The following is a 15,837-nucleotide window of genomic DNA, read 5'->3' on the forward strand; positions in this document are numbered from 1 at the left end:
AATAGCAAAAAAATTATTTTCTTAAAATTTAAAGGTCATTCTAATCTAATTATATGCATATATTCATGTGGTAACTTTCTTAAAACAAAAAAAAACCACTTAATTTCAGAGAAATTTTGACTATGGATAAGTATTTCTCTTCTTTGGAAGCCACATTATTAATTATTGAATTAAGGAAAAGTCAATCTGGGAATGATGAGTGCTAATAAAAACCTAAACTCTTTTCTGTGTTTTCTCCAATCTTCTTTTAAGAGTTTTTAAGCCTTGAGAAGGAAGAAGAGCTAAGACTTTGAACTCTTCTTAGTTTAATAATTTTCTTAGATACCCAGAAATAAAACTAAATGTTCCTAAACTCACTATGCTTGCTAGTATTTTTAGAGGGATAAAAAAATGTAGGTTTGAGTTCTGCAGATATAAAAATGTTGACCTTAATTTATAATAGAATGGAAGATGAAGATTCTCAAAGGAAGCCTTTTGATCATCTTCATGAAACTGATAGACAACTGTAAGATATCATACATTGGCAGCTTTCTGAAATATCACAACTGGTGATGAAAATCACAGAAACCAATCTTGATACAGGAATTTTCTTGACAAAAGATAATTAGGGAATATAGTTAACGCTTTCAGAATAGCCTACCTGGAAAGATAGTGGTTTTATGCAGGTGCATTAATATAGAACGAGGAGAAGGAGTGTATATCTATGGCTAACTAGTCAAGTCTAGCAAGATTTTATTGTATTGCTAATAATATTTTTGTTTATATTATTAAGAAAAAAATGCAATCTTCAAGTGTGTTTGGTTTCTAAATGAGTCTTTGAATCTGCTTTTTCTTAGGCTAGAGGAATATACTAATGAATCTACCAATGCCCGAAACAACCAGTCCAACATAAATACAGCCTACTCTCATGAAACGAGAACATCTCCCAGGTATAGTAGGCTTTTTAACTTAATAAATTGAATGACTCTCCACCTATTTTTTTTAAACCAACTAGCACATAACTTTTTCTCTTTGCAGAATTTTCCCATTTAACTGGTAATTATAATGGGAGTTTTTTGGGTACAGAAAATCCAGATTTCATAGTTTGGACATTGCTATGATGTAGTATAGTGGATAGAGGACCACAAAGTCTAAAAAACCTGCCTTGGACATAGAATAAATATGTGATCATGAATAAGATTAAATTTCTCAATGTTTTAGTCAACTTCAAGACTCTTTGTAGGTCAAGTCCTGATCTGCAGTGGTAGAGAGATTTGCTATATTGGGAGCTCCCCTTTTCAGATAAAATTGCCACCTGGCTAAAAGTCATACTATGATAATAGGAAAGTGTAAAAAATTAACTTTCTGTGCTGCTATAAAATTTAAATTTAAATATTTTGTGTATATTATTTCGTCTAATATGAAAAAATAAAAGGTAGAAGAAGAAAAGCAGCTCTTGTGGTGGATAAAGAACAGGTCTAGGAGTCAGGAAGACCTTATTTCAAGCCTCTGATATATAACAGCTCTGTGTATGTTCAGTTATGTCTGATTCTTTATGACCCCATTTGGAGTTTTCTTAACAAAGACACTGAAGTGGTTTGCCATTTGTTCTCCATCTTAATTTACACATGAGGAAATGGGGGCAAACAAAGTTAAATAACTTGCATACAGGTAGTCTCTGTGTTCACATTTGAACTCAGGAATATGATTTTTCTTGACTGAAGATTTAGCACCCTATCTCCTGTGCCACGGCCCCAGGAAAAATCACTTAACCTTTAAGTAACCCACACACAATTATTTAAGGCTATTAGATACAGAATAGCTGCTGATCTGTATTGGTAGAAGGCATTTCTTTATGGGAGGCTCACTCTATTCCAGACCAAAAGGAAAACAAACAAATAAAACATATAAGAGAAGGGAAAAAAAAAAAAAAAGAGAGAGAGGAAAGCTGAGTACTCCAATGTGTGATCTTTCCATTTAATAAGAAAGAAAGGTGTAATTATTCCTAATACTTTTATTATAAAAATTAAGTTCATAATAGATCAAATTTATATGAAACTTTTAAGTTTGTAAAGTACTTTTCTCATAACAAGCCTTGAAAAAGAGTGTTTAAATAATTAGGAACTTCTAATATTTTATATAATGTAAAATTGTGACATTCATATATTAATTCAATCAATAAGTTTAACAGAAGACCTATAATAATGAAAATAATAATAATAATAACTAGCTTTTACATGGTTCTTTAAGGTGTACCAAATATTTTACACACATCATTACATATGAGTTGTAATAGATAAGCACTATGCTACATGAACCTTGAAAGTTATAAAGAAAAATCAATTTCTTCTTCAAAGTGTTTACAAAGATTAATATTCTTTTAATTATTCATAAAATCCCAGTAAATAGCACAATTTCATGTGGATTTAATTAATATTTTCCTTTTGATATAAAAATCTGTGGGTGAGGGGCAATTGCTATTGGGGAATATTATTGAGTCCACAGAATAAAAAGGAATTAAAAAAAATCAAAGTAATTATCAATCAGATTCTGTCTATTTACTCACATGTGAGACAAAAGATTCTTAAAAATAATATCTAGTAACTGGTGGAAGTATAGAGTATCAGGAATAAAAATACTAATAATGAAGTTTGGGAATGGTCAATTAATATAATCTTTATGTTAAAATTAAAAATAATTTAGAAAATAATACCTATAAATAAATTTCATTTTAATTAATTTTACTAAATAATAATTCTAGTTATACAATAACCTACTATTATTAATATTCTTGTAAATAAATTTTTTAAAATGAAGTTAAAAATGTTTGTATTTCAGCTTTAATACTCGAACCAGGTACTCAAGTCCAAAGGACAGTGTTGTATACACAAGGACATATGTGGAGAATAGGTATTGGAAAGTTATCTCAAATATTTTCCTACTTTAAAAATAATTTTGAAATCATCTATGGTTAAGTATAGAAGCTGTAATCATCAGGTATGATGTTCCTAATATGAAAAATATTTACTGATAGCTCAAATGCTGGATTCATAATTATATTTGATGTTTCAAATGTTGAATAAAGCCTGGGAAAATTTAATCTAGTTGAATTTTAATATAAGTATCAATATCAATATCAAAAGACACACACACACACACAAACACACACACGAAAAGACTATATGACATAGTGGCCAGCTTCAAATTAGAAAGTCATAGGTTCAATTTTGACCTCTGACACATACAAGCTATGTAATCATGGGCAGGTCACCTAATATTTTATGTCACAAAATGGGCTGTTCTCTAAAATTTATACACTATATATATATATATATATATATATATATATATATATATATTACACTGAGCTCTTGATTTGTTTTGGTGGAGGGAGTTTCCACACAATAAGCTTTCTATACCAATGAAAAAATAGAACTAGAAAAAAAGCAATTTTTAAAACTCTATCATATATATGTTTATTGTTTAAATATATATGTATATATACATGTACACATATGCAAACACACCATCTGTAGATACATATGTATGGGGTAAGGTCACTATTTGAAAGTTCTCACATAATTTTCATATATTAATTTGTAGCATATTTTTGAAATTCTTAAATCCCCAAGTATCCCTCTAAGAATAATTACACTTGGATTAGGAATTTCCAGATGCTATTAATTGCCTGCTGTGTTGGGTGCAATTGGAACTGCTTCCAACAGTTTCGCCATTAGAGCTCTAGAGATTATAGGGTGATGTAATGAGATGACAAATTGAACAGACATATGTAGTACACATATTGATTACAGCCTGCAGTTTAAAAACGCATTCAAAGAGGAAATCCTCTCTTTTTGGCTCTTGGCTGTGCAACACAAGAAAGACCATGCTAGAAAGGATGATCTAGGAGACTCCCAGGAGGGCCAAAGGTCATTGAAGAATACCACATTAAGCTTTTCAAGTCAATATTTTTTTCACATATATATATATATATTTAAACTTAAGTATATATGTATATATTTATACATAAGCATTTATATATATATACACACATACACATGTATACATATGTATATATTTGTGCATATATATTTATATTAAATACATTTAAAACAAGCTTATTTGAATGATCACCTGAGTGAGTCCAGCTATTGAAAAGATAGAAAATTCCTCAGTAAATTTTAAAATAACAAGAAGTTAAATGTGCAAGAAATTAAAGAGCAATTAAACAATTTTAATATAACCATGAAAAGCAAAAAAAGATCAAATAGAGGTAAAGATAATGAAAAATATAATTTTGACATTTTCTGGTTAATCATTCAATAGTCTTACATATAAATTACATTTCAATAGTCTCTCACAATAGAAGAGATGTTGATTTAAAAACTTTTTTTTTATGAAACTCGATGTCAAACAATATTATATTTGAGTTAAGTAAAAAACCCTTTATTTAGGTAGGTGTCAGGAACCTATCAATAAATAGGATACTAACTCATAATTAGAAAAAAAAAGTATCAGCATTATTAGCACAGGAATGATGTGAGTCTGGTGACCATATTGATGATAGTGAATCTTTCATTTTATTAAAACCCATCATCATCTGGAAAAGAATCATTTATAACACAGTACTGAAAAAAGATCCAAAATCCATACCATTTCCCTCCCCTGGAGCCAGAGAATTCTGAAAGCTGAACCAAAGGAAGTTTTGTGAGGCAGCAGTTTGCCCTCCATTATGTCCATTTCAACAGTTTATAAACACACTTCACACATCTTCTGATGTTACAGTACTTCAATAGCAGTTTTAGTCTAACCAGATAAATTAGTTCTAAACATCTATGAAGCTGGTATTCTATTAAAAATTTGTCACTCACGAATTTATCAAAAATTATCTCAAATCCTCTGATTTACCCTAGTTAACTATGAGATAAAGGTAACAAATTCCCATGAGTTTAGTTCTATATCTAGTAACATGGACTCCCATAGACCATTTGGGTGATGGCAAAGAGAGGAACACTATCCAAGACTATCAAGGCTTAAAATTGTACTGAGACTTTTGGGTTACTCTGAATAAACAAGTATTGTAAAGGTGTCACTGAATAAGAATGAAACAATTAGGTTCCTGGAATTTAATCTTCCTGAATAAATTAGGTATTAGGGAAATTATTATACACCGTTCACATTAATAACAGGGCTTAAGATTACAAAAAAAAATTTCCTTACAGCAACCCTGTGAAGTAAATAAATAGTCTGAATATTAGTGTGCCCATTTTATGGATGAGAAAAATGAAGTTCATTGAGGTGGAGTGATTTGCCCATGGTTACACAACTAACAAGTATCAAAATTGGGATTGGATCCCATGTATCCTGACTCAAAAACAATAGAAGAGATGATTATTTAAAAGTAATCTTTTTACTACAACATGACTGGGCAGAATATTTCAAATCTCATTCATCTCCAATCCAATAGATGATTGTTCAAAAGTCAGTCAGCAACCATTTATTAAGTAGTTATTATGTGCCAGTCACTGCTAAGTGCTGGGGGTACAAAGAAAAACAAATAATTAAAAGATCACTTTAATATAGCAATATATTTTTTTAAAAGTTTTAAGACTTCAAATATGATTCATTATTTCATTTTTTATCTATTTTAATATTTTTCCTCAGTGTTTGGCAAAAACAAACACAAAAATAATCCCCCAAAACATTGCTTATTGTTATGGGGTCCTCAAACTTTTTAAATAGAGAGCCAGTTCTGTCCCTCAGACTGTTGGAGGGCGGGACTATAGTAAAAACAAAAACTTTGTTTTGTGGGTCTTTAAATAAAGAAACTTCATAGCCCTGGGTGAGGGGGATAATCGTCCTCAGCTACCGCATCTGGCCCGCTGGCCATAGTTTCAGGACCCCTGTTTGTAACTTGTTTTTTGAACTCCAAATTGATTCCCGAGTCTGTGTAGTTTCTCTCTTTATCTCTGTCTCTTTATTTCTCTGCATCTCTATCTCTGTCTAGTCTCTCTGTCTCTCTGTCTCTGCTTCTCTCTCAGTCCCTTCTACTTCTCTCTTTATGAGTGAGTGAGTGTGTGTGTGTGTGTGTGGATGTACAGATTAATAGCAAAATATCATTACTCTCAATATTACAGGATATCTCAAAGGGTGAACATATTTTATAAATCTATATTATATTTGTTTATAGCAAATACCCAAAGGATGGCTATGAAGAAAGTATCTCTGGAAAATATATACAAACAGTTTATTCAACCTCTGATAGGTAAGCACATATTTTATTGCATTATATATATGTGTGTCAAAGTAGTTGGTCAGCTAATAAACTAGTCAAGCTCTGTACCAAGCAGTGGGGATATCTAGAAAGGAGGGGCGGAAAGTTTTTATTTTCAAGGAAGCCAAAGTCTAATAGATAGCTAAAAGTCCAGTAAGGTATAAACTCAGAGTTTGTGGGGGGAGGGGGAAAGAATGTATAATAAGTCTAGAAATACAAATTAGTAGAAGGTTGTGAGGGACCTTTAATATTAAACCATAATTTTTTCACTGAAGATTCTTGATCTTTGTAACTTTTGGCAAGGTTGGCCAAAGACCAATCAATTTACAGTGCCACACAAGCTCTTCTTGCCTTTTTTGCAAGTCTAATACTATCCTATTGTTAAAAGTCACCTTCAATCATGGCAACACTTTTTGAACAAATTAACATCATCCTCTGTTTTGAGAGACAGGATGAGATAGAGAACTGGCTTCCATACCAGAAATGGTTGGAATTTTACTTCTGGGACACACTGACTATGTGACTCTGGGCAAGTCATTTAACTGCTCAGTACTTGGGCAAAATATCTAATAATATAAATTGTAGGGAAGGTGCTAATTTTCAGTAGTGGAGGGAATTTTTTCATCCAGGATTCTCCACCCTGAGGAAATACAGGACCAGATTCCATCCTCATCCCTCTGGCATGAAAGGAGTAAACCGATCATTTAATTAATCAGCAAGCATTTATCAAGTAATTACTAAGTTCCAAACACTGTATTAAAACACTTGGTTTATAGTGCATTATTGATATTGGAGAAATTCCCAAATTAATGCCTTTTCTATGGTGGTAATACTAATAGGGCTAGACATAGCTTTTGCTCATAAGAGTGTTCGTATTAATAAACTAAGTAGCTTTCTCTTAATCCTTTAGAGTGCTTAGTAAGCCTCCTTGTGTATCCATGCCCCATGTGGGTCTTTGACCCTTGGATCTGTTAAACAAAATTACTGCTCACTCACTACATATAATAGGTAGTATGGAGAATTATAAAAGAAATAATAAACCTTCTTCCCTACCCTGAAGTGCTTCAGTCTATTGGGGGATGACTGTATACATAAATACATAAGAACACATACAAAATTAATATAGAGTTTCTGACTGTGTCTGAATGCATAGCAGAATTATATCCTCTCTGGGTGCATAAAAAGTTAATACCTGCCATGCTCATTCAGAAAAACACTTCATCCTCCAATTCTCTTATCTGCAGTATTAAAGCATATTGAAAGGTACTGGTTTTCCCTCCCTGCTAAATTCCTCAGAGTTAAGAACTTCTCCAAATATCCCTGCTTTTCCTTTGATGGTCTATTAAGACCTTAAGGTTTTTTGTTTAAATTAAAATCCTCTTGATTGTGTTTCTCTTTTGGGTTTGTTCCATAGTTTTGAGAGTTACAAGATTTACAAGGTTACTATGTGCAATATAAATCCATTTGATTTGCTCCAATCTAGCCTCTTTCAAGCAATTCAAAAATCTGGTGTTTTTAGGAAAAGGTGAACCTCTTGTTTCCTGTTTTAAGTGCCCTCCACCACTATTGAATTCTTAAGTTGTGGTTTTTCCTCATGTTATTCCATTACTGTCATCTTTAGGTAATTAGAAAGTCAATGAGATTATATAATAGTAGCAGGTGGTCTGGAGTATTTATATTGGTTAATTCTGGACAGCAAAGTTTTTCATAATTGCATGATTAACATTTCATCACATCATTACCATATATTTTTAAAAGGCGACTGTCAGTGCAATGTATGAACTTGTCATTTAAGAGATGGAGATGCTCACATTTATATTATTCATGTTTGTATAGGTCTGTCATTGAAAAGGATATGTGTACCTATTGCCGAAAGCCCCTGGGCTCAAATACTAAAATGATCTTGGATGAGTTACAGATTTGCTGTCATTCAACTTGCTTCAAAGTAAGAAGAGCTTCATTTCTTTTTTTTTTTTTTAAAGAATATAAGCTTACATAGAAATAAATAATCAAGGAGTGAATGAAAAAGAGCATATTGGTTACTATACTAAATGAGCAATGGAAATATCAATACAAAAATGAAACATTCCCTGCCTTCACAGAAGTTCACAGAACTACTATTCTAAAGTTGGCGGGTGGGTAGAAAGAGACAACACATACAGATGAATGGTGGTGAGGGAGGGAGCATTTGCTCTAGGGAGTCATGGGGGTAAGAAGTTGATCCAGTGGGCAGCTGGTTGACATGCCTTTTCCAGCAATCAGTGTTAATATTGATTTGATGATTGTTCCTAGAACAGAAAATTGAAAATGAAGAGAATAAATAGATGGGTCTTTAATGGTAGAGCAGGATTTTCCAGCTACAGTTGAACTGGTGAGATGGCATTCATTTACTCATTAACATCTCACTAAAGAGAAATTCCTCATCATATCCTTGGACAGAAATTTTAAAGCAGAATGGATTAACTCCTCAGAGTCTGGGGATCTGATTTCTACAAGTTAGGTCTAGAGGATGTCCTTAGAAGAAGCAAGAAGCATAATAGCAGCAGAGCACATGAGAAAAATGGGCTGAGATAAATGACTAAATAACTAGATGAGATATAAAGCATGGGCTGGTTGAATATGTAACATAAAAATAATTGCTTTTTGGTACACATGTAAGGGAGGTAGTACTTTATAAACCCCTGCTATTGTCTGCATTAATAATACATTATTTAAATATGCTCTTAAGTGTTCTCAAATATTTGTAGGTATTGGTTTTGCAACATCCTTAGAAACAATTAGTAATGTATATTTGACATTTGACAATTCCTGGCTCTTTTCATTCTGTGGAAATATGGTCAGCATGTAACAGTTGAATTTACAAAAATGACTCCAATGTGTTAAAGAATCATAATAATTGCAATATTTTTAAAATGACAAAACTATAGAAAAGAAAAGGAACTGCATATAAATTTAAAATTTTATATGTAGCAGTGTGACCATAAATTGTCATTGGGCCTCTTGGAAAAAGTCAGTGGATCCTTAATTAATTAATTATAATTAGTTGCCTAACTCAAGGCATCCATGAAGAGGTGGTCCTCAATGATCTGGCACCTAATTACCTCCTAATGCACTAGGATTTGGTATGTCCCATAATCAAAGACTGGCAGATAGGTCTCTCTTCTTGCAGCAAGAAGAAATAGAGGTGCTGACTTGGAGCCAAGACATTGGGTAGACCATGTGGCTTAGAAACACAGCCATAGAGAGCAACAAACCATACACTTTTGTAGCTAGGGCTACAAATTAAAGAGTAATCTTGACATGTTTATAGTGTGGAAAGGCCTGCTGGCTTTCCATTAGTCTTTTGAGATATACCCATATAAATGAATAGCACTGGATTCAGCTTCATTTCCAAACATGAAAGACATTGATATACTACATATACATGATATGCTAACATCAGGGAAAAGCTTCCCCTGGCAGTTTGTACAGTGGAATGTGAACACTATATAGTTGGGATAATTAGTAAAGTCTCCAGTAAAATTAATACATTTTATTGAAAGGAATAATACTGTCTGTGATACAGTATTTATTCTATACTGTCCATATGGAAGTATCATGTACAAATTATCTCATTCATGCTGTGACTTACTACAGCAGCTGTTTCAAACCTTTCCTTCTTTACTTGAGCCCCAACCTCAATCTCCAACCTCTTCTCTCACTACTTTATTGAGAGTGAAAGGATCTATTGTGAGCCTCTTTGACAACTGGGAATCTTTTTATGTCCTTAAGTACCTTTTATTCTATAATCTCAGAGAACAATGACAGAAATTGATTTTCTCAGTAAGAGCTTTTACATTTAAAAATTGTTTTGTTTTTCTTTAGTGTGAAATTTGCAAAAAGCCTTTGGAAAACCTGGAAGCTGGTGATAGTATTTGGATCTATAAACATACTGTACACTGTGAGCCTTGCTACTCCAAGGTTGTAGGTATGTGCCAACTTTGTAATACACTGAGATTTTGTAAACATTGATAGATCTTGATAGAACATTGATAGATGTTTATATGACAAGTTGTTATTATAATAATATTCCATATTATTTTTGATGATGATTATTAATAGATATATTTAGGCAATATTATAGAGATTATCTCGTACTTTAAGTAGACTATAACTTCTATTGTAAAAAAAAAATTAAAGTCCTTACTAGTTTTCAATAGAAAGCATTGTAAAATCTGCAATTTATTGCTTGTAACAGGTACTTCCTTCATTAAATAATTATCACAAAAAGATATGGAAGTTCCCCCCTCAAATTAATCTCTGTATCATTCTTTGACTCTACAATCAATGACAATAGCAGGAAATGACCTCTTGAATTTGTGTTTCTGTATTCTTCTGGTATAAGACAATTATTGATTGAATTGAAGACTGATTAATTGAAACTAGGTTTTCCTATCTTACATGAGCTGGAACTCCAGTGATTGCTCAGAGAGCTGAATCTACCTATTCACAGGAAATCTGGCCTGCTCATTTCAATCTGAGGTGGTTCATGGAGGCTCACTGTCTTTATGCCCACACTTAGTGCAGATACCTGATTGTCTTAGTTCGCTGTAGTTTAGAGCCCTTTTGTTCAAATTATTTGCCTGCTTCAGCCTCTCCAGTAGCAGAAATAATAGGTGTATACCATCATTCCAGGCATAGTTCAGTTATTATTAAAATGCTTTTAACATTATTAAAAGGCTCATGAAGTTAATGTAAAATTAAATTTTCGTTATATTTTTTTCATAAGTGATCTCTGTAATCAATTATGTGAAGGATTGTCATATGGAAGAAGGATTATATTTATTCTATTTGGTCCCAGCGGTCAGATCTAGGATTAGTGAGTAGAATTTACAAGGAGAAAGGTTCATTTCAATGTGTAGAAGAAAATTCCTAAGGTATGTAGAACTGTCAAAAATGGAGTAAACTAAGCTGGAAGGTGATATGCTCACTGGAGGCCTTCAAGAAGAGGCTGGATGAACACTTGTCAGTCAGATTACAAATTTGTAATCCTCACTGCTAAGGAAAGCAGACAATAGATAGCTTGAATTTGGGAATTCTGAGATATAGTAGATTTAAAGAAGATCAGGTATCCATACTAAGTCCAGTTACCAATATGGTGAGCTTTTAGGAGTGAGGGACTCCTAGGCTGCCTAAGGAGGGGCATGTCATAAACAAAAAGGGTCAAAGCTTCTTTTTTGATTAGCAATGGGGGTCAGGCTTACCAGTAGAGTCAGCCTGAGCAAAATAAAGGACATCCAGTCTCTAAAGCAAACAAAAAAAATATGTCAAAAAAAGAGGGGATTTCAGTAAATCAATAACTGAACGATGCTAGAAATATATATAAATACAAACATGAAGCCATTTTCTGATATCTTTTGGGCATACATTGGTTCTTGTCTATGTTGTTGCTTGAACTAGAGCAACTATGAGAACCCTTCCAAACATAATTATCTATGTTTCATAAGTTTAAAAACCCATGGTACCATAATTTATTAACTCAATTTAGTAAATAGAGTGTCAATCTCGAAGAAGATCAGGATCTAAATCCCACCTCTGACAAGTATTAGCTATATGACCCTGGGTAAGCAGCTTGATTTCTTTGTCCTTTAGGTAACTCTCAAAGATTATAAAATAGAGAGAAGGTGCTGACAAGTATTGGTAGAGGGAATTTCCTATGATGTTTGCCCTTAATTTCTGAAGATCAATGACATCATAAATGATGTCTTAATTGGATTTATATGAGGCAGATTTGGTTCCAATGGTTTGATGGGACTTATAGTCATACTTCTGGGAATTTCCTATACCAAAGTCAATGCAGGTCCAATTCTTATCACAATACCTATCAAATATGTACATATATATATATATATATATATATAAATTATGTGAAAGGGTCCCTTATTTTTGTACCATATAAATGATGAAGAGTTGGGAAGGAGGTTTAAAGAAATTTTCTATGCAGAAATATTATTGTAATAAAATTCTGTGAGATAAAATATATCTTTGAAATCCAGTAGCAGCTTTCTCTTTTTTATCTTTAGCTAATAAGGGAGAGGTACAATGCAGATTGAAACCAGATAACAGTACAGTGTTAAAGTCAATTCTTCCTATGAAATTCTTTCTCTGCTGATGCCAAACAGTAATTCATTTGATTCCTACAAAGAATTTAGAGCAAAGAACGTAACTTTATACAAAGGGCTAATAACAGCTAGACTAACCTAGGTCTGAGAGACCTAGATTGAGTTTGTAGAAAATTTAGAACATAGATCATCAAGCTATCAAAATGAATCTCAAAAAAGGAACAAATCCTGCTCTCATTTCCCCTTATTTCACATGCTCTTTGCTAGCCATATTTAATTTTCTTCTAAAGTTTGCCCCTGGTTTCCCTCCAAGATATTTTAAGTATCTCCTAAATCTCTGATTCCTCAATAACTATATATTCTATTGGTTCAGAACCTATCGTTTCTTGAAGAACCCATAGTTTCTTGAAGGAAAAAAACAAGGATTTATTAAGTACTTACTATATGTCATGCACTGTGCTAAATGCTTTATAAATATTATTTCATCTGCTCCTCAAAACAACCCTGGTTGGTAGGTGTTATTACTATCTTAATTTTATAACTGAAGAAACTCAGGCAGAGGTCACACAGATAATAAACAGCTGAGACTGGATTTGAACTCAGGTCTTCCTGACTCTAGGCTTTCCTCAAAGAGCCGAAGTGATTATTTTATTTTTCATTTCCTACCTTTCCAGACTCAAAATTATATATATACAGAAGGTTGGCTGTACACAGGATTAAAAACCATATGCTAGAGATGATCTGTTCCTATAATGCATTAATGGGTTTGCCTTTTAATTAGAGGCATATAGAGAATTATAATGAATTCAATATATCTAATTGTTGTTTTCTTTTTACTTTTAGCCAAGTGGATTCTATGATTCTGACACATGGAAAGCAAGATGAATACCATTTGTTGAGAACATTTAATTCGTTAAGGAAAGCTTTTTGGTTAAAAATACTGAAGATTGAAAGAATCTTATATAAAATTGCTAATTCTGCTAAGAATCAAATAGTCAATGCATATACTAATGTTAGTCAGAAAAACAGAACTATTCCATTTAAAGCAGATTTAGAGATCAAAAATTAAACTGTCTACCATGTTCTCCAACCTTGCCCAAAATGACATGTGCCATAACAATGATGCTTCTGATGGTTATTAGCATTGACAGAGTTAAGGACGGCACTTCCCTTTCAGGCTGAGTCATGGCTTTTATTTTAACTTTTTTTGTGTGGGCCTATTGCTTGGTTTTTAATTTGCCCATCTTTATTTTTTCAACCCTTTAATGAATGTGTTATCCTCTTAATTTGTATCACTGATGTGAATGAAAGGATATTTTAATAAGTCTCTCATGAAATGAAGACAGATATTCCATGTCCACATGTCTAAATGACATCTACAAAAAACGTTTTGATGACTTAATTTTTGACAATAATTTGGCAGCAAAGTTTAATATAAAGGGCACATTTCTACTTTAAAGTTAAGAAGGACCTATGATTTTTTATTTATCAAAAGTCTAAAGAAATATTATCTTGGTAGCTGATTTTATCAAGAATATTATTTTTGTAGATTGTTTTAAGAGTCAAAGGGAATAAATTTTTGGGTGAATGATAAAACAATATTAAATGTTTACTTTGTAGGTAGTACCCTTGTTATATTTTTCTCTGCATGCTTTTCAAAATCTAGTTAATCAGACATTCAATGACAATGGTTATAGACTACAAAAACACTTTCTTTGGTGTGCCACATATATTCATATTGTATAACACTTTGTATCTGCAAATGACTTATAAAAATAAATTGAAATGGCTGTTAACAATAAACCTTTTTGTTGAGTGTGATAATCAGATTCATTTACCAACGGAGTAATATACTGATTTTTTCGAGCCAATCAGTACATATTGATTAAGCTTTTATTATATGCCAGGCACTTTGCTAAGATCCAGGAATACAAAGAAAAGCAAAAGACAATATTTATTCCCAAGAAGTTTACTATCTAATGAGGGAGACAATATGTGAATAATTATGTATAAACATAATATATATAAAATAAATTGGTGAAAATCAACAGTCAAAGTACTAGCATGAAGGGAGGTCAAGAAAGGCTTTCTGTAAAAGGTAGATTTCAGCTGGGACTTGAAGGAAGTCAGGGAGATCCAGAGGCAGAGGTAAAGTAGGAGAGAATTACAGTGATCAAGGTGCGTTGTTTTATGTGGTGTGACCAATGTTTTACTTATCGAGTTTTTTTCAGTGTATGGAGGGTCTAGCTGGTTTTTTATGTTGTGATGGTTCATTTTTATTTTTTGTTTTTGTTCTTTGTATGTAGCTATTCTATAAGCATTCAGAAGTGTTCAGGTTGAAATCCAAAAAGATAACATTTAAAAGTTGGTTTTTACATTTACAATGAATATTCCTTAAAATAAGAAGGGCTCAACTTTTAGGGAATACCAAGGAAAGGCCAAGTAGAGAAGAACTGAGTTAAGAAAAACTCAAAAGCTATCTTAGAAAACTGCCATAAATGACCAATTCAGTAACAGCCATCTGGGTTATGAGGAGGTATTGTCACATCTGCAGGAGACTAGCTTCAAAAGAGTTAAGTCCAAAATGACTAACAAAATACAATAATGCCATAATAGTTGTCCTTTGGAGAAGGAGGAGTCTGAGAAGGGAATAAATAATAATTCCATGTTCATTAATTCACATTCCATGAGAAGCCATAATTGAGCCATGTGTTGTATTGTTCTTTTATTATATGGTATCCAAATGGATAAAAAGAAATAATTTTGTCAGACTTGAAACTCATTATAGGAAAGGACAGGATGCAGCAGATTCCCTGCTTAAAACAAAGTTATATTAACATGTAAATACATTTGTAGCAAAAACTAGCCTTTTATATTGCTTTTGTATATCATTGTAATATTTTATTTCTCTTTAAAATTTAGTGAAACAATTAAAAGAAATATTTTTTGCAGCTGTTAAATAAATCTTTTATCTTCCTTCAATAATATATTAAAGATGACTAAAACAATGCTGTGAAAATGGAGTGAATTGAGGTGAAGAAAGGAGTTGAATTTATCAACCCCCTCTTCACTATGATTGAGTCTACAAATACCACACAATAGCCTAAGATATACCAAAAACATATATTTTTTTAAGATTTGCTATCATCATTCAAATGTTTTTGGGTTGGTTTTGTTTTGTTTTGTTGAATAAATAGCAGTATCGGACCTATCCTAGACTAATTTGTTTGAAATTAGCCCAATGATTACTAATCTTCATTTTTTCACTTAAGATCACATAGGATCAAAATGGCAAGTACTTCAAACCGGATTATATCATAGAAACATAAATTTCTAGAGATGAATAGATTTCAGAGGTCTTCTAGCACAAACCTCTCATTTTTTAGGTGGGAAAATTGAAGCACAAAGGGGTAAAATGATATAGGAGCAATAATCAGAAAGCCTGGTCTTGAATTTTGGCTCCTTCTTATACAGATTTTGGAC

General features: G+C 32.4%; 1 protein-coding gene across 7 annotated transcripts in view; it reads left to right on the forward strand.

Annotated features, from left to right (window-relative positions):
• The window catches only part of SCEL (sciellin), a 154,116-nt gene extending 138,873 nt beyond the window's left edge, over nucleotides 1-15,243 (forward strand). For 4 of the 7 annotated variants that reach the window (XM_031958526.1, XM_031958524.1, XM_031958527.1 and 1 more), the window contains 6 exons: nucleotides 837-929; nucleotides 2,818-2,889; nucleotides 6,170-6,244; nucleotides 8,090-8,198; nucleotides 10,118-10,220; nucleotides 13,198-15,242. In XM_031958526.1, coding sequence (XP_031814386.1) covers nucleotides 837-929; nucleotides 2,818-2,889; nucleotides 6,170-6,244; nucleotides 8,090-8,198; nucleotides 10,118-10,220; nucleotides 13,198-13,214 — 469 coding nt within the window. In that variant the 3' untranslated portion in view covers nucleotides 13,215-15,242. Of the gene's footprint in view, nucleotides 1-836; nucleotides 930-2,817; nucleotides 2,890-6,169; nucleotides 6,245-8,089; nucleotides 8,199-10,117; nucleotides 10,221-13,197 lie in introns of all 7 variants that reach the window. The other 3 variants (XM_031958528.1, XM_031958529.1, XM_031958531.1) reach the window with 2 other exon arrangements.
• Nucleotides 15,244-15,837: the final 594 nt, after the last annotated feature.

Source organism: Sarcophilus harrisii, chromosome 3 (genome assembly GCF_902635505.1).
Source record: "Sarcophilus harrisii chromosome 3, mSarHar1.11, whole genome shotgun sequence".
Taxonomy (NCBI): Eukaryota; Metazoa; Chordata; class Mammalia; order Dasyuromorphia; family Dasyuridae; genus Sarcophilus; species Sarcophilus harrisii.